Source organism: Wallemia mellicola (genome assembly GCF_000263375.1).
Source record: "Wallemia mellicola CBS 633.66 unplaced genomic scaffold WALSEscaffold_7, whole genome shotgun sequence".
Classification (NCBI taxonomy): domain Eukaryota; kingdom Fungi; phylum Basidiomycota; class Wallemiomycetes; order Wallemiales; family Wallemiaceae; genus Wallemia; species Wallemia mellicola.
In genome coordinates this window covers 493,862-510,868 of record NW_006531964.1, presented here as the reverse complement: position 1 = coordinate 510,868, position 17,007 = coordinate 493,862, and the positions used below count along the sequence as shown (strand labels likewise).

The 17,007-nt window shown below is 37.6% G+C and overlaps 9 protein-coding genes across 9 annotated transcripts; 2 read left to right on the top strand and 7 right to left on the bottom strand.

The window, feature by feature from the left end:
• Nucleotides 1-439: 439 nt before the first annotated feature.
• WALSEDRAFT_32325 (DUF221-domain-containing protein) lies at nt 440-3,923 on the bottom strand. Its single transcript, XM_006957952.1, has 9 exons — nt 3,868-3,923; nt 3,683-3,814; nt 3,526-3,638; nt 3,389-3,475; nt 2,344-3,339; nt 1,702-2,298; nt 1,413-1,654; nt 1,269-1,358; nt 440-1,220 (listed from the first exon to the last, which is right to left on the bottom strand). The coding sequence occupies exons 1-9, from the start codon at nt 3,899-3,901 to the stop codon at nt 581-583; spliced, it is 2,931 nt and encodes a 976-aa protein (XP_006958014.1). The 5' UTR covers nt 3,902-3,923; the 3' UTR covers nt 440-580.
• A 103-nt stretch (nt 3,924-4,026) lies between these two features.
• WALSEDRAFT_57249 (hypothetical protein) lies at nt 4,027-5,512 on the bottom strand. The gene is made up of 2 exons (XM_006957951.1): nt 5,338-5,512; nt 4,027-5,288 (listed from the first exon to the last, which is right to left on the bottom strand). The coding sequence occupies exons 1-2, from the start codon at nt 5,489-5,491 to the stop codon at nt 4,117-4,119; spliced, it is 1,326 nt and encodes a 441-aa protein (XP_006958013.1). The 5' UTR covers nt 5,492-5,512; the 3' UTR covers nt 4,027-4,116.
• Nucleotides 5,513-5,607: 95 nt separating this feature from the next.
• WALSEDRAFT_45422 (t-SNARE) lies at nt 5,608-6,725 on the bottom strand (the record flags this gene model as incomplete). Its single annotated transcript, XM_006957950.1, has 4 exons — nt 5,608-5,679; nt 5,727-6,398; nt 6,445-6,491; nt 6,536-6,725. 4 exons carry the CDS (start codon nt 6,723-6,725, stop codon nt 5,653-5,655), a joined length of 936 nt encoding a protein of 311 aa, XP_006958012.1. The 3' UTR covers nt 5,608-5,652.
• WALSEDRAFT_60210 (hypothetical protein) lies at nt 6,719-7,677 on the bottom strand. The gene has a single exon (XM_006957949.1). It carries the CDS (start codon nt 7,337-7,339, stop codon nt 6,947-6,949), a length of 393 nt encoding a protein of 130 aa, XP_006958011.1. The 5' UTR covers nt 7,340-7,677; the 3' UTR covers nt 6,719-6,946.
• Nucleotides 7,678-7,883: 206 nt separating this feature from the next.
• On the bottom strand, nt 7,884-10,166 carry WALSEDRAFT_45420 (homoserine O-acetyltransferase). The gene is made up of 2 exons (XM_006957948.1): nt 9,381-10,166; nt 7,884-9,335 (listed from the first exon to the last, which is right to left on the bottom strand). The coding sequence occupies exons 1-2, from the start codon at nt 9,593-9,595 to the stop codon at nt 8,147-8,149; spliced, it is 1,404 nt and encodes a 467-aa protein (XP_006958010.1). The 5' UTR covers nt 9,596-10,166; the 3' UTR covers nt 7,884-8,146.
• Nucleotides 9,489-10,444, top strand: WALSEDRAFT_60209 (hypothetical protein). The gene is made up of 4 exons (XM_006957947.1): nt 9,489-10,060; nt 10,105-10,123; nt 10,171-10,239; nt 10,286-10,444. Exons 1-4 carry the CDS (start codon nt 9,668-9,670, stop codon nt 10,378-10,380), a joined length of 576 nt encoding a protein of 191 aa, XP_006958009.1. The 5' UTR covers nt 9,489-9,667; the 3' UTR covers nt 10,381-10,444.
• Nucleotides 10,445-10,978: 534 nt separating this feature from the next.
• On the bottom strand, nt 10,979-12,775 carry WALSEDRAFT_60207 (Nitrilotriacetate monooxygenase component A/pristinamycin IIA synthase subunit A). Its single transcript, XM_006957946.1, has 3 exons — nt 12,483-12,775; nt 12,361-12,437; nt 10,979-12,309 (listed from the first exon to the last, which is right to left on the bottom strand). The coding sequence occupies exons 1-3, from the start codon at nt 12,535-12,537 to the stop codon at nt 11,029-11,031; spliced, it is 1,413 nt and encodes a 470-aa protein (XP_006958008.1). The 5' UTR covers nt 12,538-12,775; the 3' UTR covers nt 10,979-11,028.
• Nucleotides 12,776-13,021: 246 nt separating this feature from the next.
• WALSEDRAFT_63950 (Thiamin diphosphate-binding protein) lies at nt 13,022-15,179 on the top strand (the record flags this gene model as incomplete). Its single annotated transcript, XM_006957945.1, has 5 exons — nt 13,022-13,026; nt 13,115-13,136; nt 13,181-13,230; nt 13,276-13,364; nt 13,411-15,179. The coding sequence occupies 5 exons, from the start codon at nt 13,022-13,024 to the stop codon at nt 15,177-15,179; spliced, it is 1,935 nt and encodes a 644-aa protein (XP_006958007.1).
• WALSEDRAFT_68658 (HAD-like protein) lies at nt 14,336-16,203 on the bottom strand (the record flags this gene model as incomplete). The annotated part of the gene is made up of 7 exons (XM_006957944.1): nt 14,336-14,508; nt 14,529-15,357; nt 15,400-15,697; nt 15,748-15,920; nt 15,971-16,000; nt 16,044-16,122; nt 16,165-16,203. 6 exons carry the CDS (start codon nt 16,201-16,203, stop codon nt 15,230-15,232), a joined length of 747 nt encoding a protein of 248 aa, XP_006958006.1. The 3' UTR covers nt 14,336-14,508; nt 14,529-15,229.
• Between the last annotated feature and the right edge of the window lie 804 nt (nt 16,204-17,007).

Below are 17,007 nucleotides of genomic sequence, written 5' to 3'. Positions count from 1 at the left end.
AAACATTAATATCAGCTGACATATCATTCCATTGCTGATCATCATAACTCATATTCACTTGAACGTCGGTCATTCTTACGCCTATGTTTATACAAGTAGACTAATCTTCATGATGCTAGGACGTGATTGATAAAATGCAATTTGTATTATGTCTAGTTAAGACTTATGACTCATTCCATCATATTGGTAGTTTACTACAGGCCTCTACTTTAAGCGTGCGGTTGGTGAAAAAGTGCTAATGAGATTGTAACTATCAGGCATCTAATGAAGATTACATCCCATGATAACGAAATCATTTAGTGGATAGTAAGGATGTATTTTTGTACAGTTCAGTCGCATAGTAGACCCGAGAGAGTTTGAAAAAATCGCTGCAAATGGAAAACCGTCAGCACGTCTGTGGTAAGCAACACTCTCTATTGCTCGCGTCTAATAGTATTCCTTACAACACTATGGTGCATTAATTACAAAAGTGGTACTTTGAAATAACAATACAACATAATTATTATAGTGAAAATTAACTTAGATGTACAATTTGAATGAATAAGATCGACATCAAACAAGAGTCTTTATTGATTTATGTTTAAGTAGTTGGAAACGTGATTGAATTTTGCTGTTCCTCGTCTCCTCTTGGATTCGTCTCAATGAAGTCGACTTCATTGTCAGATACGGCATCATTGATAATACCTACTTCAGAATTAGAATCGTCATCATCATGTGATGCACTGTTATCATCTTGCTCAACATCATCGCAAAAGAGGTTACCTTCCGGTAAAGCTATTACACCAGAAGCTCCGTCATAAGATATTGTTCGTGCTCTAGTTGCAGCTTCTTCTGCACTCGCCAAAGCCCAGGGATTTGTTGGATATTGTGGATCAGCAAATGAATTGACTGATGACCTCATTCGTCTACTTGTACTTTGATCTCTTTCGTCGTTCGAGAAAGCTCTTTTTGCATTCTTCTTCACTTTTGACCACCTTTTACGTAGCGTGAGAACCCTTCCTTCGCCCACGCCTCTTTTCTGAGCTATTGCTAAACGTTGAGGAAGCCATAATTCCGGTAAAATACCTGTTAAAGCAGGGTGACCGTACCTCCGTCTACCTGTATTGAGGACACCATAATACCAGTACCTCATTGGTGGTTGGGAATAATCTGTTTTGTCGGTTTCAGGTGCCACGTATAATGTAGCATCATTCATAGCATATCTCCTTCTATTCAAGTTACTGATTCAAATAAGCATAAAGATCCTTTAAGATAAGTAGCTATCTCACCTTTGTGATCGAGGTACAGATTGATCATAACGCAACCCCACAATTTCAGTAGGCGTTGTACCCCTATTAGCTTCAAAAAGTGAGCTTAGACTATATTGCCGAAGTAATTAGTTGAGCAATAATAATAGATAATAATTTACTTACTTGACAAACTTTGATAAGCCTTTAAATTTACGTTCGGTATGAAATGCCCAAAACACCGTAGCTGTAATTAGTGGAAGAAGAATGGAAGTATACAAAAATGCTCCTTGTAATGTAAACAATCCAAGCATGAATGTTTGAAATAAAACAACTCCCCAACAACATCTTGCATAAGTTATTGGCCAAGCTTGACCGGATGATTCCCATGGTTTATAAAATATAAACAGTAGTTTATATTTATATACCTTCAAATTCAATTAGTAACTCCTCAATTAAAGAAATAATCACTAACAAGATATGCCATACCAAAGTATGCAGCGGCTGCAATAAGAATATAAGGTGAAATAATGGAATAAAGTAATCCAACCATAAACACTAATATCGCTTGAGGATATACTGTACCATAATTTAGTTCAGGTGGTGCATTTAATTCTGCCCAATCACGAGGTGTTTTTGTGAACGGTCTAAGGATCATATGCGGTAAAACTTGATTAAGTTGTAATAATTGTAAAGGCAAAATACCAAAACCTTGAAGAATGATATAAGAAACGAAGAAATGTCTAGCTGTTGAAGATTTTAATGATTGAGCTAATTTATCAGGTATTTTTAGTGGAGCGTCAGCTAATTCTCTAACCATGGAAATTGTTGCAGTTGTCATTCTAGCCAAAATGACTGTGATGAACAGTGCTAGGAAGTACTTTTTCATTAGAGAATATTCAATATGGCTACGTGCTTTATGGCCTTGTATAACGCAAAGAAAGTGTAAGAACACGGGTAGAGTTGCGTTGAATAACACTAAAGCTAATGGCGGTAAAGACGTTTGTACCAATGCTCTTAAAGAAGGATGCTTTTCAAGGAGCTTAGCAAGTGATGGTAAGTATTTTGAAATCTAATTTAGTAAGTAAAGCTAAAACATTATTCGAATTATACTCACTTCACTATAAGATAAAAGAGTATAAAGTGCAGTTACTGGAACTGCCCAAGTAAGTAATAAAGTTGTAACCGTACCATAAACAAACAATTTCTTGCTTAATAAAGCTTTTGTACTCAGAGCAACGTTCTTCCAGACGACATCTCGAGGCTCAGGTGCGGGTTTTGTTACTAATTGACCAGGTTCTGGATAATGGGATGATTGAGAAGCTATCTGTGCACTTGAAGCATTTTCGAAAGTAACAAAAGCTACGTGTGTATTTTTGTATTCGGATTTTCTTGAAGTCTTGACAATCCTATCTAAATTTTCGAAGTTCCTTTCTAACATTCTCAACTTATCAATTTTAATACCATTTAATCCAAATAAACCAGATCTTGTTGTTGGCCTAGACTTTCCAAGTACAGTTAGATTAATTGAGGAAATCTCTAGATCATTATTTGAAGGTTGTGAAAAAGTTGCTTGACTTGGATTTCCCAAGTAATTAGACCAAGCAGATTCTAAAAGTAATAATGCTTTTGTCCTTTTTGTCAATAGATTATCAAGCGCTTTAACACCTTTAACTAAACTAACGGTTTCAACTTTCATATTAATGCTATCAAAGTAATCACTGAGGGCCTTTTCATCGCGTAAATGTGAAGGAATTGATTCAATCATAACGGTACGTGCACTAATGGCATGGACTAATTCGAGACTAAATAATTGACGTTGTCTAACGAACCTCAAATAGTTTTTATTAACGTATCTTAAAGCGAGTAGAGATAAGAAGAATGTAAAAAGTAATTGTAATCCAAGATAAGGATCAGTGTTTGAGAATAAAAAGATATCTAAGATTTTCCTCCATTTTCCTTGATGTCTTTTTAAAGCATCCCAAGGATTACTACTAGATTCTTGATATAGTGGGTATTCTTCATAATTTAGGTATTCTTGAGTATTAAATGTGGATAAAGTTGAGTTGTCACTTTCATCAGAATCATCTGATGCCTCCCAAGTACCATATTTCTGAAAAATCAGGTTAATGTAGTTCTATATCAAGTTTAAGACACCTCACATTATAGTTGATAGGAACAAGAATTGGACAAGTGATTGCAGCAGCTACTGAGAAGAACCAGAATCCCATTTTAAGGAAGTTCAATAACTAAATTAGCCAAATTAATATGAAAAATGAAAGTGATTGATAAGACTAACGACAGCGGCATCCAAACCAACGATCTGTAAAACAGTATACTCTGAAGTTCTTAAAGTTGGTAAAATCCAACCAAAGAACGTGCTAGTATCGTGTGCCTCATGTGGTGAAAATCCTAAACATCATAAATCAATCAACTTGGTTGAGAAATAATCTAACCTTTTAACTTTGTTCTTGGTGCAAACAAGACAGTAGAATTAGTTCTAAGGCTGCAAAACAATAAAAAGGAAGGAAGACCAATTAATAACGCTAAACCAATTTGAGTGCGTAACCAAGGTCCTTCATAGTGAGCTGTGGGATGAATCAATTAATTAATTAATTATATGAATAGATATTCTACTAACGTCTAGCCCAATTAGGTTCATCATTATCATTCATTCCCGCGTAAGTTAGACCGAATAACGAAACCAGAACTGAGATCATGATGGTCAATCGATAAGATAACAATGCAACTATTAATATATATATTTTAATAAAATAGAAAATATCTAAAATAAGTGGAAAGTTTATATGCTTTAGTCGATCATACGTACGCCATTTGAATTGTGATTGGCGCTATAAGAAAACTGAGTGGAGAGATTATAAAAAGTAACTTAAGCGGCCACGGCCAGCGTGGAAGACGCAGCAGCCGCGAAAGATTGTTGAGGTAGTTCTTTTGTGACTGAATTTGTGATATTATTTAGAACGAGGCTTGAAGATGGAGTAGTTTGAGGTGTGGAATAATTAATGCTATAATTGCCATTCTCTGATGAGCTACTAACGTTTGATGACAAACTTGGGAAATCTTCTTGGGTTGGTACGCGTTGAGCAGGCGATTGTGTGCGACTAGCGGCTGCTTGAGCCTGAGCGCGTGGCATAGAAGGAGGAACTTTGTTTCCGGTAAATGAAGCTTGATGGTTAGCTTGTGCTGGTGTATTAAACTTTTTATTTTCGAAGTTATTTGAACGTGAAGATTGGCGTTTGTGTGAGTTTATAGGAGCAGTTCCTCTGAGAGCAGGATCGCGAACATCTGTACCATCTGGTAGTAAATGTGGGAAAGCGCAAGTGTCTTGGTTTCTACATTTACCCATAGGGAAGAAATAGCAAGGTGGTAATTGACCATCTTTTCCACGCTTTGTAATAGTAGGACCTCTGGAAACGTTACGGTTGTTTCTGAAGTTATTGTTTGGCATCATCATTGGTGGTGGACGTGCCAACGGGATCATATAAGGATCTTGTGGAATGATAGGATGCATGAATGGTGGTGGTGGTTGCTGTTGTTGTTGTTGTTGCTGTGGTTGTTGTTGTAAATCTGGTTTTTGGTTTTCATCCTCAATCTTTTCTTCGTTCTGTTGAGCTTGCTCTGTTGGAATGGGTGTAGGTGGAATTGGGGTAGCAAACGGAGGTGGTACCATCTGAGGCGGTAATTGATAGAATGGGGCATGTGCCTGGGGTATAGCCTCAAATGGTGGTACTTGCGGTGGTGGGAGGTACATCGTTGGTTGTGGGTGCATAAAGATACACTCGGAACCGTAACGACAACCTGGGAAGAATCTACAAGGAATGTTTCTTGCAACGTCTGGTGGTGGTAATGTACCGTTTTGCGCACCGAACTGTTGTTGCTGTTGATCTTCCTGGTAGTAAACCTGCATATCCATTGGTGGTGGGTAAGGGTAAAAGTGCTGGATAGGTGGTGGGTAGAACGGTGGTGGTTGTATCGCAGCATGTAACTTTTGAGCTACTTGTGGGTCTGACGCGTGAGGAATTGCACTATATGGGTTTCCATCTGTTTATAAAGGGTTAATAATATAAATAAAAGGGAATAAATCACGTACTCTTTGCTAAAAGTATATCAATTGCTTGAATGTTCGAAAGTTTAGCTGCCAAAGCTAATGCAGTCATTCCATTTTCATCAACCAATTCAATCTCCTCTAAAGGCGCTTGCTGCAATTCTGTGATGTTGTTGCTAGCGACCTTCTCGTGCAGCATATTGTCTCTTGGGTAGAGTTTAAGCTCAAGAAATTCTCACTTCAATTTTTTTGATCACAAGCAGAAAATAAATAATAAAATCTAAATTATTGTATTATTCTAATTTACACGTAAATATATATATATATTCATCTGTATAATTATATATATTATTCCCATACTCATGTGACCAATATGAATACCAAGAACTATATCGTTATCGTTAGCATTATCTTTAAAAGTCACATATACTTACGAAAATGATAATTATACCGAACACTTTGAACATCAACATTCTATTGCTCTTGATGCTCTCATAATACTTGAGCAACTCAGTTTGGGCTCCATATACGTTATCACTGATATCTTGTACATCTGCATCAATCCTTTGTACCGTTTCACCTTGCATTGCAACCATTGAACTCAATTGACTGAAAATTTGACCAAGTTCACCTATAGTAGACTCTATAGTATCGATTGCGGTTGACCTTTCATTCATATAATCAGACTGTCTATCAACTAAAGACATTTGTTGTGCTCCCGGTTGACCATTGGATTGACCAGACTCAGCGTCATCAAGATCTAAAGCGAGGAAATCAGAATTCCGTTGTTTTCGTCTATGAGCTTGTGAAGAAGAAGGTCTAGAGTTGTATAAGGGTGAATCTGAGACGTATTCAGGTTGTTGCGTTTGAAGATTAGTGAACTTCTCAGTTCTTTCTTTCGTCTTTTTAATATTTTGGGTACGTAATTCTAAAACGTCTTTGAAGCCAATTGAAGTGTTGGCTAATTTGTTCTGTAATAGAATGACAACGTTAGACTGATGCTCTCCTAAAGGTGACTTCTTGATTTGATGATTAGAGTACTGCTGTAGGTGTTGAATCTGTGAATTCAAATCGTTTATATCTTGTTTTATAATATACGTTAACTCCTTTTATATTATTCAATATAAGTAAGATTAATATCAAAGTACGTACGCTAATCTCTTGTTGCTTGTCATCGAATAGACTCTTTCGTTGGGCGACTGATTTATTAGTAAAATAAGTATAAGAACATAAATAAGCTCACGTTGTGTTAGCTTTTGTAATTTCAAAGTCGTCGATTCTATATCTTTCGCTATCGTTGTAGCTAACCTCGAGAATTCTGTCCTTGAGTGATTATTATTAAGATTAAGGTTATTAGTTAAGTTCCTTTTATTTATTTTATTATAACTATCTAAATGGGCTCTCCATTCAAACGTCCTATTCTTAATCGTCATGACTGTGTGTATTTAAGCTAAATATAAAATAATTTACAATCAAAATATTAATCAAAATTGTCCATCTTGTCCTACTATAACACGATATTCGAGGTTTTATAATGAGTGTCTGTCTGTCGGTCTGTCTGACTTTCTGTCTTGATTAAGAAACCTCTTATCGTGAACATTCAAATGAGTGTTAAGTCTTGAGTCTTGAGTCTTAAATATTTGCATTTACTTTCTCATGTATATTCAACTTGATGGGATTTGTACATTGAACTGACTGAATCAAAATCATCATCATCCGAGTCACTTTCATTTTCCTCTGAGCTGTCGCTGTCGCTGTCACTTTCTTCATCATAATACTCGCATTGTTTAGCTTCAACTACAGGGTCCAATTTGTCAAAGTGCTTGATTTGTACTTTTGTTAATGATTTTCTTCTTTGTTCTTCCGGTTCACGTTTAATTATTCTAGGTTGTTGATATAATCCGCACCTAAACTCATCGAGGGTTTCTAAGCTATGCTTCAATAAAACATGCTTTCTCAAACTATTTGATCTCTTTTCTACTGTTATAGTCGAATTTTCATACTTTTTTAAAGTCAGTGCTTCAATTACTCTGAGTTGTTCTATCATTGTCCTTGATTGTAGATTTGCAACCTCTATTTTCTTATTTTTCAGTTCCTCCGCTTTTTTAGGTCGAATAAAACGGGTTCAAGAAAGTACGAATTCAAAATTCTAATTTGACGGATTTTTCTGAACGATCAAGGCCAAGGCCCCGCAAATACCTTATTCCAGATTATGTTGTGTGAGATTCCCATAAATGGCTACTCGCAGTCAAATTACGTCATCTTACTTTAACTCTTTTTGGTATTATATTCAAAAAAGTAATTCATATAACTGCATTATATACGCTTTTGCTGGTTTCTATTTTTTAAAATTTTATTCTAAATGTCAAACTATCTATTCAGTTCATAGAACTCCTATTTTCCAGCCATACATAAATTAAATTCATAAATTAATTTGACTACGCATTTTCACTTACTTATTCTTCAACTTCTACATCTGGTTTTATTAATTCTGATTTCATTCACACTGCGTTTGGAACATTCGATGCCATTTGGGATGAAAATTTTGATTTTGCTGTGTAACGCTAAAAAAGGAAAACCGTAGTCATTCTACAAAATTCTATTACAGTAGCCAATTAGAAGGTAGCATTTTATTCATGTACTTTCCACGTTCAGTTCTATTAAGTTAACGTCATTATACAAGGTCTCACTACATTTGCTCCCTTAACGGCACGGCACCCGGGTAAATTCTTGATACAATAACGGAAATATTTTGTTAACGAAATGAGTTTATTTCAATGTAAAATCAATACATGCTCCTTCTAAAATTTCAATTTGAACATGAAAGTATCATATAAATATATGTATGCATATTTCACCAAGCTGTTATGTCATTAGCTTCGGCTTCACCGAAGACACTAGTTTTTTGTGTATCAAATGACTTGATCTCATCTAAATCAAGTAATGGTGCCGATGAATAAATTTCCGGTAACTTATTTTGCAAAAACTTGGTTACATACTCATTAATTGCTTCAAATTCTAACAAAAATCCATCATGCCCATCTGGTGAAGGTATCATAACTAATTCTGCACTTGGTGCCGAGCCAATTTGATGTTGTTCAAATGGTGTAAACAAACCATCAGATTCAATACCAATTACCAGTAAATTTGACGGGAGTAGCTTCAATGCCTCGTCTATACTTAAGCCATTAGATCTAACTTTAACCCCTGGTTCGTTCGTATCAAACTCTGCTGCAATGTCATGTGTGTCCATCTTTCTAGTTAGATGAATGTAACAGTTTGCATCGAATCTGGAGGTAAATTTATCACCTTGATAGCGTAAATATGATTGAGCCGTGAATAAATTTTTTGGTCTAGGTATTGATGAACTACTACGTGATCTGAGATTACCGTCATTATGTGCATCTCTTGCTTCTTCAGCTGGACTAGAAGGTCTAGAAGTTGAATTAGATCCATTCGATTGTGTTTCATCATTAAATGGTGATGAAATTTTCTTCCCAGTTTGTCCAAGTTGGGGTTTTCTACCAAATCTAGCTTCAAAGCTATCTCTTGATCTATAAGTAAGCATTGCAGCCATCCTTGCTGCACCTAAACCTGAAATGGGACCCGCCCTCTCTTTCTCGTCGGGATGTTCATAATAAAAGCCATCAAAATAAGCAGGATCTGAATAAATTGATTGTCTTTGAGCTTCTCCCCAACTAATACACCAAGCGCTATGTCTAACTGAGGTTGCAATTGGTATAATTGATCTGATATATGGATAGCCGAATGTCATTCCCCATTCAAGCGTTTGCATGCCACCCATAGAGCCACCAATAACAGAACTTATCGCTTGAACACCCATACCATCTAAGACTCGCTTATGAAGTCTAACATCGTCACGTATCGTACTTAAAGGAAACTCTGGTCCATATAAATCACCGGTATCAGGATTAGCAGTAACTGGTGAAACTGTACCATAAGGACTTCCAATAACATTTCCGCAGTATATAAAGTAACGACTTGGATCGAATGCTTTTCCAGCACCCATCAAAGGTCCCCACCTAGGTTTTTATTAGATAACTTGATATGGATAACAAGTTACTCACCAATCTTCTACGTCTGCACTACCAGATAGAGCGTGACAAATAACCATAACATTATCTTTTTTATCATTAAGCTTTCCCCATGTTTTGTATGCTACCGGTACGTTTTTCAATTCAATACCGGACTCTAGCTTGAAGGTATCGAAGTGAGTAATTGATTGATTTGGTACAAGACTAGCAAGTTGTGAAACTGGTCTATCTGGTGGATCAAATGACATTTTTTATTTCTTTATATCAACGTTAAGTGGAAAGAAGAATGATTGTCTATCACTTGAACGATTAAGCTGAAAATGAAGTCTATTATTTTAACAATTTTTGCTTTACTTGCTTTAGCATTCGCTAGAGATATTACTGACAAGGTTTATTTTGATATAAAGCAAGGTCCAGAATCACTTGGTAGAATCGTTTTTGGGTTGTATGGTACAACTACACCAAAAACAGCTGCGAACTTTAAACACCTCTCCATTGGTGATAAGGGATACGGTTATGAAGGCGTTCACTTCCATAGAGTTATTAAAGACTTCATGATTCAATCAGGAGATTTCCAGAGAGGTGACGGTACCGGTGGTTACTCAATCTACGGCGATAAGTTTGACGATGAGAACTTTGAAATCGTCCACGATAGACCAGGTCTTTTGTCAATGGCTAACAGAGGAAAGGATACCAACGGCTCTCAATTCTTTGTGAGTGTACACTCTTTTTACTTTCTTAAATCTCATAATTGTAGATTACCACTAAACCAACTCGTAAGGTGGTATTTACGTGTCACCAATAATCATTAACATTTCCTCAGCATGGTTAAATGGAAAACACGTCGTTTTTGGCGAGGTTATCGAAGGTATGGACGTTGTTCGTACAATTGGTAGGTGATTAATTTGATATATTGTATCGTCTAACACATCAATAAGAAAATACCCGTACTAGTTTCAGAAACAAGCCAACTGTTGCAATAACCGTCGAAAAATCTGGCTTACTTGAAAGGAATAGCAAAGATGAGTTGTGACTATATGGGGAGTAGAGTAAAGTATATTAGTATTATCTAAATATGAATACTATTTGTTTGGCAAAATTATTACCATATCGTCTAACACCTATTGAGATGACAACACTAGATGTAACTGGTGAATGTCCAAAACGTGGAATGACTTGTGTTGTTTATGAAAACGAAAAATACCAATTTAGATTATTATAACCACGTTCCATGACAGCTTCTCTGCTATATACGTACTAAATCCTCATTCTACTAGATGATCATGAGTTCATAGTTTTCAGGACATTCAGCGACCCTTCCGTTAATGATATATTATACATAGCTGTGTTAATAGCCGCCCTACTTGGTAACATAATCAAGTGTCACTAAGTGAATGCTCAGCGGATTACGAAAAAGCGAACGAGCTACTGGCTTTAAAACTTTAAAGGTAAGCTGTTTGGTAATGTGGCGAGCATTATATAGTTATTTTAATATGCGTCATATACTTTGGAACAAAACCCATTTAAGACATATATCACTTACTCTAAGTGTTCTCCATCTATCACACAACTTGCTGATCACAAATGAAGATAATGTACTAAATAGTTTATGATGTCAAATCATCATTAATCTAATTCATATCGATTTAATAATTTCTACATTTCATCCATATCTGAAACCTTAATGAACATTTTCATATTTAAACTTATTGCCATAGTGATTCTCCGGTAAACGTTTGTTCCCTGGACCAAAGTAGCTCTCTCTTGCCGTAAGATTAGCACGTCCATCATTTGAGCTAGGATAATCGTCCCAATGTAAGCCCCTCCTTCTCAACTCTGGAAATACATACTTGACTAAATCGATAAAAGTACCAGGTTTGGTAGCATAACCGAAATTGAAGCCATCTATATCACCAACCTTGATCCATTCTTCGATAATATCCGCAACAGTCGATGGTGAACCGACAATATTTGGATGTACACCACCAACGCTAGCATGAGTAGCCAACTTAGACTTTGTCCATTTGGAGTCTTTGTCATTGTGCCTCTGAGCGTAAGTCTCAACAGTAGATTTGATTGCGTTTGATTGCACAAGTCTGAGTTCATCATCCTCAGTGAACTTTCCAAAGTCATTACCTGTCCAACCGCCTAACAATACGAGAGCACCTTCTTTCGTTGCATTAGCGCGTAAGTCTTCAAATTTCTTCTGTGCTAATTCGTCTGTTTCGGCAACAATCACATTTGCACCTGCGATCGCCTTGATGCCATCTCTACCACGACCAAGCTTCTCAGACAAATCACGCAAAGACTTCACCTTCTTTGCTAGATGATTTACATCACTACCCCAGAGAAATACAGCCTCTGAATGCTTAGCAGCGAATTCTTGACCAGGACCAGATGAACCAGCTTGGAAAACCAATGGTGTGCGTTGAATAGATGGTTCAGTGATATGTGGACCAGCGCACTTGAAGTATTCACCTTCGTGATTGATTTCATGAACTAATGCAGGATCGTAATACTGATCCTTCTCTTTGTCGAGAGTTTTGGCGTTGTCTGACCAACTCGATTCCCAAAGTTTGTATAGCACATCCATAAATTCGTCAGCCCTCTTGTAGCGCTCATCATGGTCTATCTGCTCCGGCAGACCATGATTGCGAGCAGCTGAGTCCAAATAACTAGTGACAATGTTGATTGCAACTCTACCTTTCGTCAAGTGATCGAGTGTGGAAAATCTTCTAGCGACATTGAAGGGATGCTCGTAGGATGTAGATTGTGTTATACCAAAGGCTAAGTTTTTCGTGACGGCAGCCATTGCAGGTACGATCAGCTCAGGTGAGTGTATAGGGAATTGGGCGCCAGTCCTAACAGCAGAATCCTTGTTACCATTGTGAACATCGTACGCTCCAAGAACATCTGCGATGAAAAGAGCGTTAAATTTGCCTTCTTCGAGGACCTTTGCTAGCTAAAATTTGTAATGTTAGCGAATATACCATAAAGAAAGAAAAACACGTACTTCAGTCCAATGCTCTAGATCTTGGAAGGATGTTGAAGTGTCCTCAGGGTCTTTCCATTGACCTGGACTAAGATGGACTAGATGTTTTAGAGCGTGAAAAGTTTATTTCTACTTGAACATACCCGGAGTATTCATAGCAAATGCATTGAAAATGAGCTTTTTGTTAATGCCAGACATGGTAATTAGAGTAATAGACAAGTATTCTGAGTTGTTAAATATGACGTAATATCGATTGAGTGATTGATAACTAATGTTGCTAATACGATAGCATGATGTATATTAAAATGAGGTGACAGTCCCTAAATAGCAGGTAATCGTTATATTTGAGAGTCCCCTTTTCTAGTAAACGTGTTGTAAAAGTGCACTAAACCGCAAGTAGAGTGCTATAGTTCGGAAAACTAAATTAAACAACACCATTAAGTATAGCAAGCGATAAGAACTCAATTCTGTTTATATAAAAGACAAACCGAGATTACAAATGATGAAGCAATAATCGGAAAACAAAGATCGAATTTATAGCGATTTAGATACGGAAGACTATCCGCAAGCATAAAATATATTCACCGCCTGATATATTATAAATTATCGCAAACGTTCCTAATTTCCTTCGGACGATAATTCCACTTTTCACGGTAGGGGAGCATTATTAGGGAATGTTATAATGCTGTATTTAGTTTGAAATATAATGAATTTATATTTTATTTATTATCACACACCCATAAAATGATATCTTCTTTCAACTTCTCTCTTAAAGACGCACCGTCATCATAAAAATGGTAAGTCTCCTATACCGATGTATATAAATGCTCACAAATTGTAGTCATTCCCAGTAGATTTGTCTAAGTTCAAGCAACTCAAGTTGGACTACACGTGCGTTTATAATTATCTTCTTTCCTCTTCTAACGTCACAAACAGTCGTTCAACACTCTCTGAACAAGAGAGAAGCGACCTTTTGTCAAACATTAACATCTTCCGTGACGCTATCGTTGCTTTCTCCGCTACTGGTGTGTTATTTCCTTGTTCAGCCTCTTGATTCTTAAAATATCACAGGTAACGCTAGAGGTGTATCTGGTCACACCGGTGGTCCATTTGACACAGCACCAGAAGTCTGTATCCTCCTCGCACTCATCAACGCCAACCCAGAGAAGTTCATCGACACCTTCTTCGATGAAGCTGGTCACCGTGTCGCTACTCAATACCTCCTCAGCACTTTGGACGGCCACATTGACCCAGAGCATCTCCTCAACTACCGTGAAGCAAACTCCAAACTCCCAGGTCACCCAGAATTAGGTCTTACACCAGGTGTCAAATTCTCATCAGGTCGTCTCGGCCACATGTGGGCTATGATTAACGGTGTTGCACTCGCCAACAAGGACAAGAATGTCATTATGCTCGGTTCTGATGGTTCCCAACAAGAAGGTGATGATGCTGAGGCTGCTCGTCTCGCCGTCGCTCAAAACCTCAATGTTAAATTGTTTATCGATGATAACGACGTCACCATCTCAGGTCACCCATCTGACTACATGAAAGGCTACTCAGTCCAAAAGACACTCGAAGGTCACGGATTAAAGGTCGTCCGTGCTGAAGGTGAAAACATCGACTCTCTCTTCAAGGCTGTCTGTGAAGTCGTTGCTCACGATGGTCCAGCTGCGGTCGTCGCTTCAAGAAAGATCGCACCAGAAATCGAAGGCATTGAAGGTGAATCACATGCCCACGATGTTATCCCAGTCGCCGTCGCTAAGAAATACCTCACCAAGCGTGGTTACACTGAAGAACAACTCAAATTCTACGATGATATCAAGCCAAAGTCAGTCAAGTACGATTATAAGGGTGTCACAGCCGACAAGGGTGCTAACAGAGTTATCTTTGGTGATGCTGTCAACCTTGTCCTTGACAAACTCTCAAAGGAAGAAGCCGCCAAGCGCGTCATGGTTATTGACTCCGATCTTGAAGGTTCAACTGGTTTAAAGGGTATCCACAAAGCCCACCCAGAAGTTTTCGTTCCATCAGGTGTTATGGAACGTGGTAACTTCTCAGCTGCCGCTGGTTTCGGTTTCGGTGGTAACGGTGAACGTCAAGGTGTCTTCTCAACTTTCTCCGCTTTCCTTGAAATGTGTCTTTCAGAAATGACCATGGCTAGACTTAACCACTGTAACGTTCTCTGTCACTTTTCACACTCAGGTGTTGATGAAATGGCTGACAACACCTGTCACTTTGGTCTCAACCACTTCTTCGCCGACAACGGTTTAGAAGACACTGCACCAACCAGCCTTTACTTCCCAGCTGATGGTGAACAAATGAAAGCTATCGTCCAAACTATCTTCTGGGATCAAGGTATCAGAATCGTCTTCTCAACCCGTTCAAAGGTTCCATATATCCTTAAGCAAGGTACTCAAGAACAATTGTACGGTGGTGACTACAAGTTCGTTCCAGGTAAGGAAGAAATTGTCAGAACTGGTTCAGCAGGTTACGTTATTTCATTCGGTGATATGCTTTACCGTTCTTTGGATGCAGTTGAACGTCTCCGTGAGCAAGGTATTGACGTTGGTTTGATCAACAAGCCAACATTAAACGTTGTCGATGAGGAGACTCTTAAGGTTTACGGTTCATCACCATTTGTTTTGGTTGTTGAATCAATTTCACAAAAGAACGGTTTAGGTTCAAAGCTTGGTACTCAATTGATCCAACGTGGTTTCACTCCAAAGTATAAGCACATTGGTACATTCCACGAAGGTTGCGGTGGTATCGCTGACCAAATTCCATACCAAAAACTTCACCCAGCTGATATTGAAGCTGAAATTAGAAAGCTCCACGCTTAAGTGTTACTTTTTAAAGCATATGAAATGTAATTCAATCTTTATTTTAACTTCTAATAATCTGGTAAACCAAATGATGGCAGGTGGAGTTGCTCAAGTGATGAGAGTGTTTGTTTAACACCTTGAATACTTGGGTCGTCTTTGTAAAGTTCAAGGAGGGGTTCCTCTGGAATCCAAATTACTGCGATAGTTAGTAAAGAGCTTATAAGACGTCATCACCCACCCTCCATATTGGCATTCAAACCAGCTTGTGCACCGGGCACAGCGTCTTCAAAGACAAGACAACTTTTACGTGTGACGAGATGTTCTTCCGTTGGTGCGTCATTTGAGTCAACATTGAAACCAACGGTAGCACCCAATCTTTGTGCAGCGAGGAGGAAAGTATCAGGGCTAGGTTTACCTCTACCTGGTGTGATATCGTCTGCTGTGACGACGTTATCACCAAAGAGGTCCATTAATTCTTTTACTGGTTGTGCTCTCATCTTTTGTTCAAGAGAGGTGCGTCTACTTCCCGTAGCAACCTTTGTATTATTTATAAGTAAAGAAGCATTTGAATGTAGCAGACACCCACCGCGATTGGTATGTTATGTTTAAGTAGATGTTTGATTAACTTTAAAGCACCAGGGCGGAGAATAAGTCTAGGCCAGGCTTCCGCTTGCTTTTGATTGCGTAATAAAAGGTAATCATCGACAGTTATCGGGAGATTTAATTCACTGACAAGATATTCCGATGCAACTCTTTCATCTGAAGTGACATTAAGATGAATGCTAAGGCGGGGAAGACGATGGACATACGTTTACCCATCATATTAGCTTTTAGTGTCCCTATAATCGTTAAAAACTGACTAGTGAACTGATCGCTGCGTACAATTAAACTGTTTGCCATATTTTGACAGTATATCGTTTGTTACTTCCGTGTATATACGCTCAGAGTCAATTAATAAACCCTTTAATTGTAAATAAAGATAATGAATAAGTTAAACACTAACATCTAAATCGAATAAACAGTATTTAATAGTGGAAGTCATACTTCAAGAGTATCTATGGTATAAAATTACATTTTGGTACAACAAAACAATGTCCGAAGGTTAAGCGATATACAGAGATCTAGTTGCGAGAGATAGAGTGTGTAATGAACGTCTAATGAACGTTTTTAGCAGTGTTCTTTTTATTAGGTAGTAGTAAGAGTTTGGAACTATAGCAGCTATGGTAGCTGTAGTGGCTGTAGCAGCTAGAATAAGGATATTATCCAGTGGTAGAAATGTTTCCTCTTTCTGTGGATAGAAGAGTACTTGTATGATTTTGTAGAGGAGTTGTTCGTATAGCTTGACTCATCAAACGAATGGTTATCTTGCATCGTAGAGAATACTTCATTATAAACCTTCTGTCTAATGTTGCTAGTTATGAAAATATCATTCAGTTTTTCCTCCTCCTTGCGCTTATTTTGAAACTCATTCAATTGTGGTTTATGCTTGAATATGAGTGAACTTCTCCTTCTAAGAGTATGCATTATATTTTCTCTCCAATTGTGATTGTAAACTTTAAACTTTATCCATCCTAAGCGCAGCTGTTAATAGTTTTTTTTTCAAGAGTCCAGACTTTGTCTCTCAAGGTACGCATTGACAAAGCGAAATTAAGCGCACATATCATGACTTCTTAGGCAATTTCACAGTTATATTTTATATCAAATATCAATATAAAGTACCTGTACGTCTTATTTTGCGTCTTATTATAGAAATTTCATACATATACCTGCACCACAGACTGACGTCAGCGATCATACTGAAATCTTTTAGCGATCTTTGTTTTAGATCTAAAACAACTCTATGTAC

Excerpts from the sequence above, each read along its gene's own strand:
- WALSEDRAFT_60207 (XM_006957946.1), bottom strand. The coding sequence starts at position 12,537 with ATGTCTGGCATTAACAAAAAGCTCATTTTCAATGCATTTGCTATGAAT. Across the intron at positions 12,438-12,482 it reads ATTTGCTATGAATACTCCGG|TCCATCTTAGTCCAGGTCAA; the intron begins GTATGTTCAAGT and ends TAAAACATCTAG. Across the intron at positions 12,310-12,360 it reads ATCTAGAGCATTGGACTGAA|CTAGCAAAGGTCCTCGAAGA; the intron begins GTACGTGTTTTT and ends TACAAATTTTAG.
- WALSEDRAFT_60210 (XM_006957949.1), bottom strand. The coding sequence starts at position 7,339 with ATGATAGAACAACTCAGAGTAATTGAAGCACTGACTTTAAAAAAGTAT.
- WALSEDRAFT_32325 (XM_006957952.1), bottom strand. The coding sequence starts at position 3,901 with ATGAATGATAATGATGAACCTAATTGGGCTAGAC. Across the intron at positions 3,476-3,525 it reads TTGGTTTGGATGCCGCTGTC|TTATTGAACTTCCTTAAAAT; the intron begins GTTAGTCTTATC and ends TGGCTAATTTAG. Across the intron at positions 3,340-3,388 it reads TTGTTCCTATCAACTATAAT|AAATATGGTACTTGGGAGGC; the intron begins GTGAGGTGTCTT and ends CTGATTTTTCAG.
- WALSEDRAFT_45420 (XM_006957948.1), bottom strand. The coding sequence starts at position 9,595 with ATGTCATTTGATCCACCAGATAGACCAGTTTCACAACTTGCTAGTCTT. Across the intron at positions 9,336-9,380 it reads AGTGCAGACGTAGAAGATTG|GTGGGGACCTTTGATGGGTG; the intron begins GTGAGTAACTTG and ends ATAAAAACCTAG.
- WALSEDRAFT_60209 (XM_006957947.1), top strand. The coding sequence starts at position 9,668 with ATGAAGTCTATTATTTTAACAATTTTTGCTTTACTTGCTTTAGCATTC. Across the intron at positions 10,240-10,285 it reads GGACGTTGTTCGTACAATTG|AAAATACCCGTACTAGTTTC; the intron begins GTAGGTGATTAA and ends CACATCAATAAG.
- WALSEDRAFT_57249 (XM_006957951.1), bottom strand. The coding sequence starts at position 5,491 with ATGCTGCACGAGAAGGTCGCTAGCAACAACATCACAGAATTGCAGCAA. Across the intron at positions 5,289-5,337 it reads TGATATACTTTTAGCAAAGA|ATGGAAACCCATATAGTGCA; the intron begins GTACGTGATTTA and ends CTTTATAAACAG.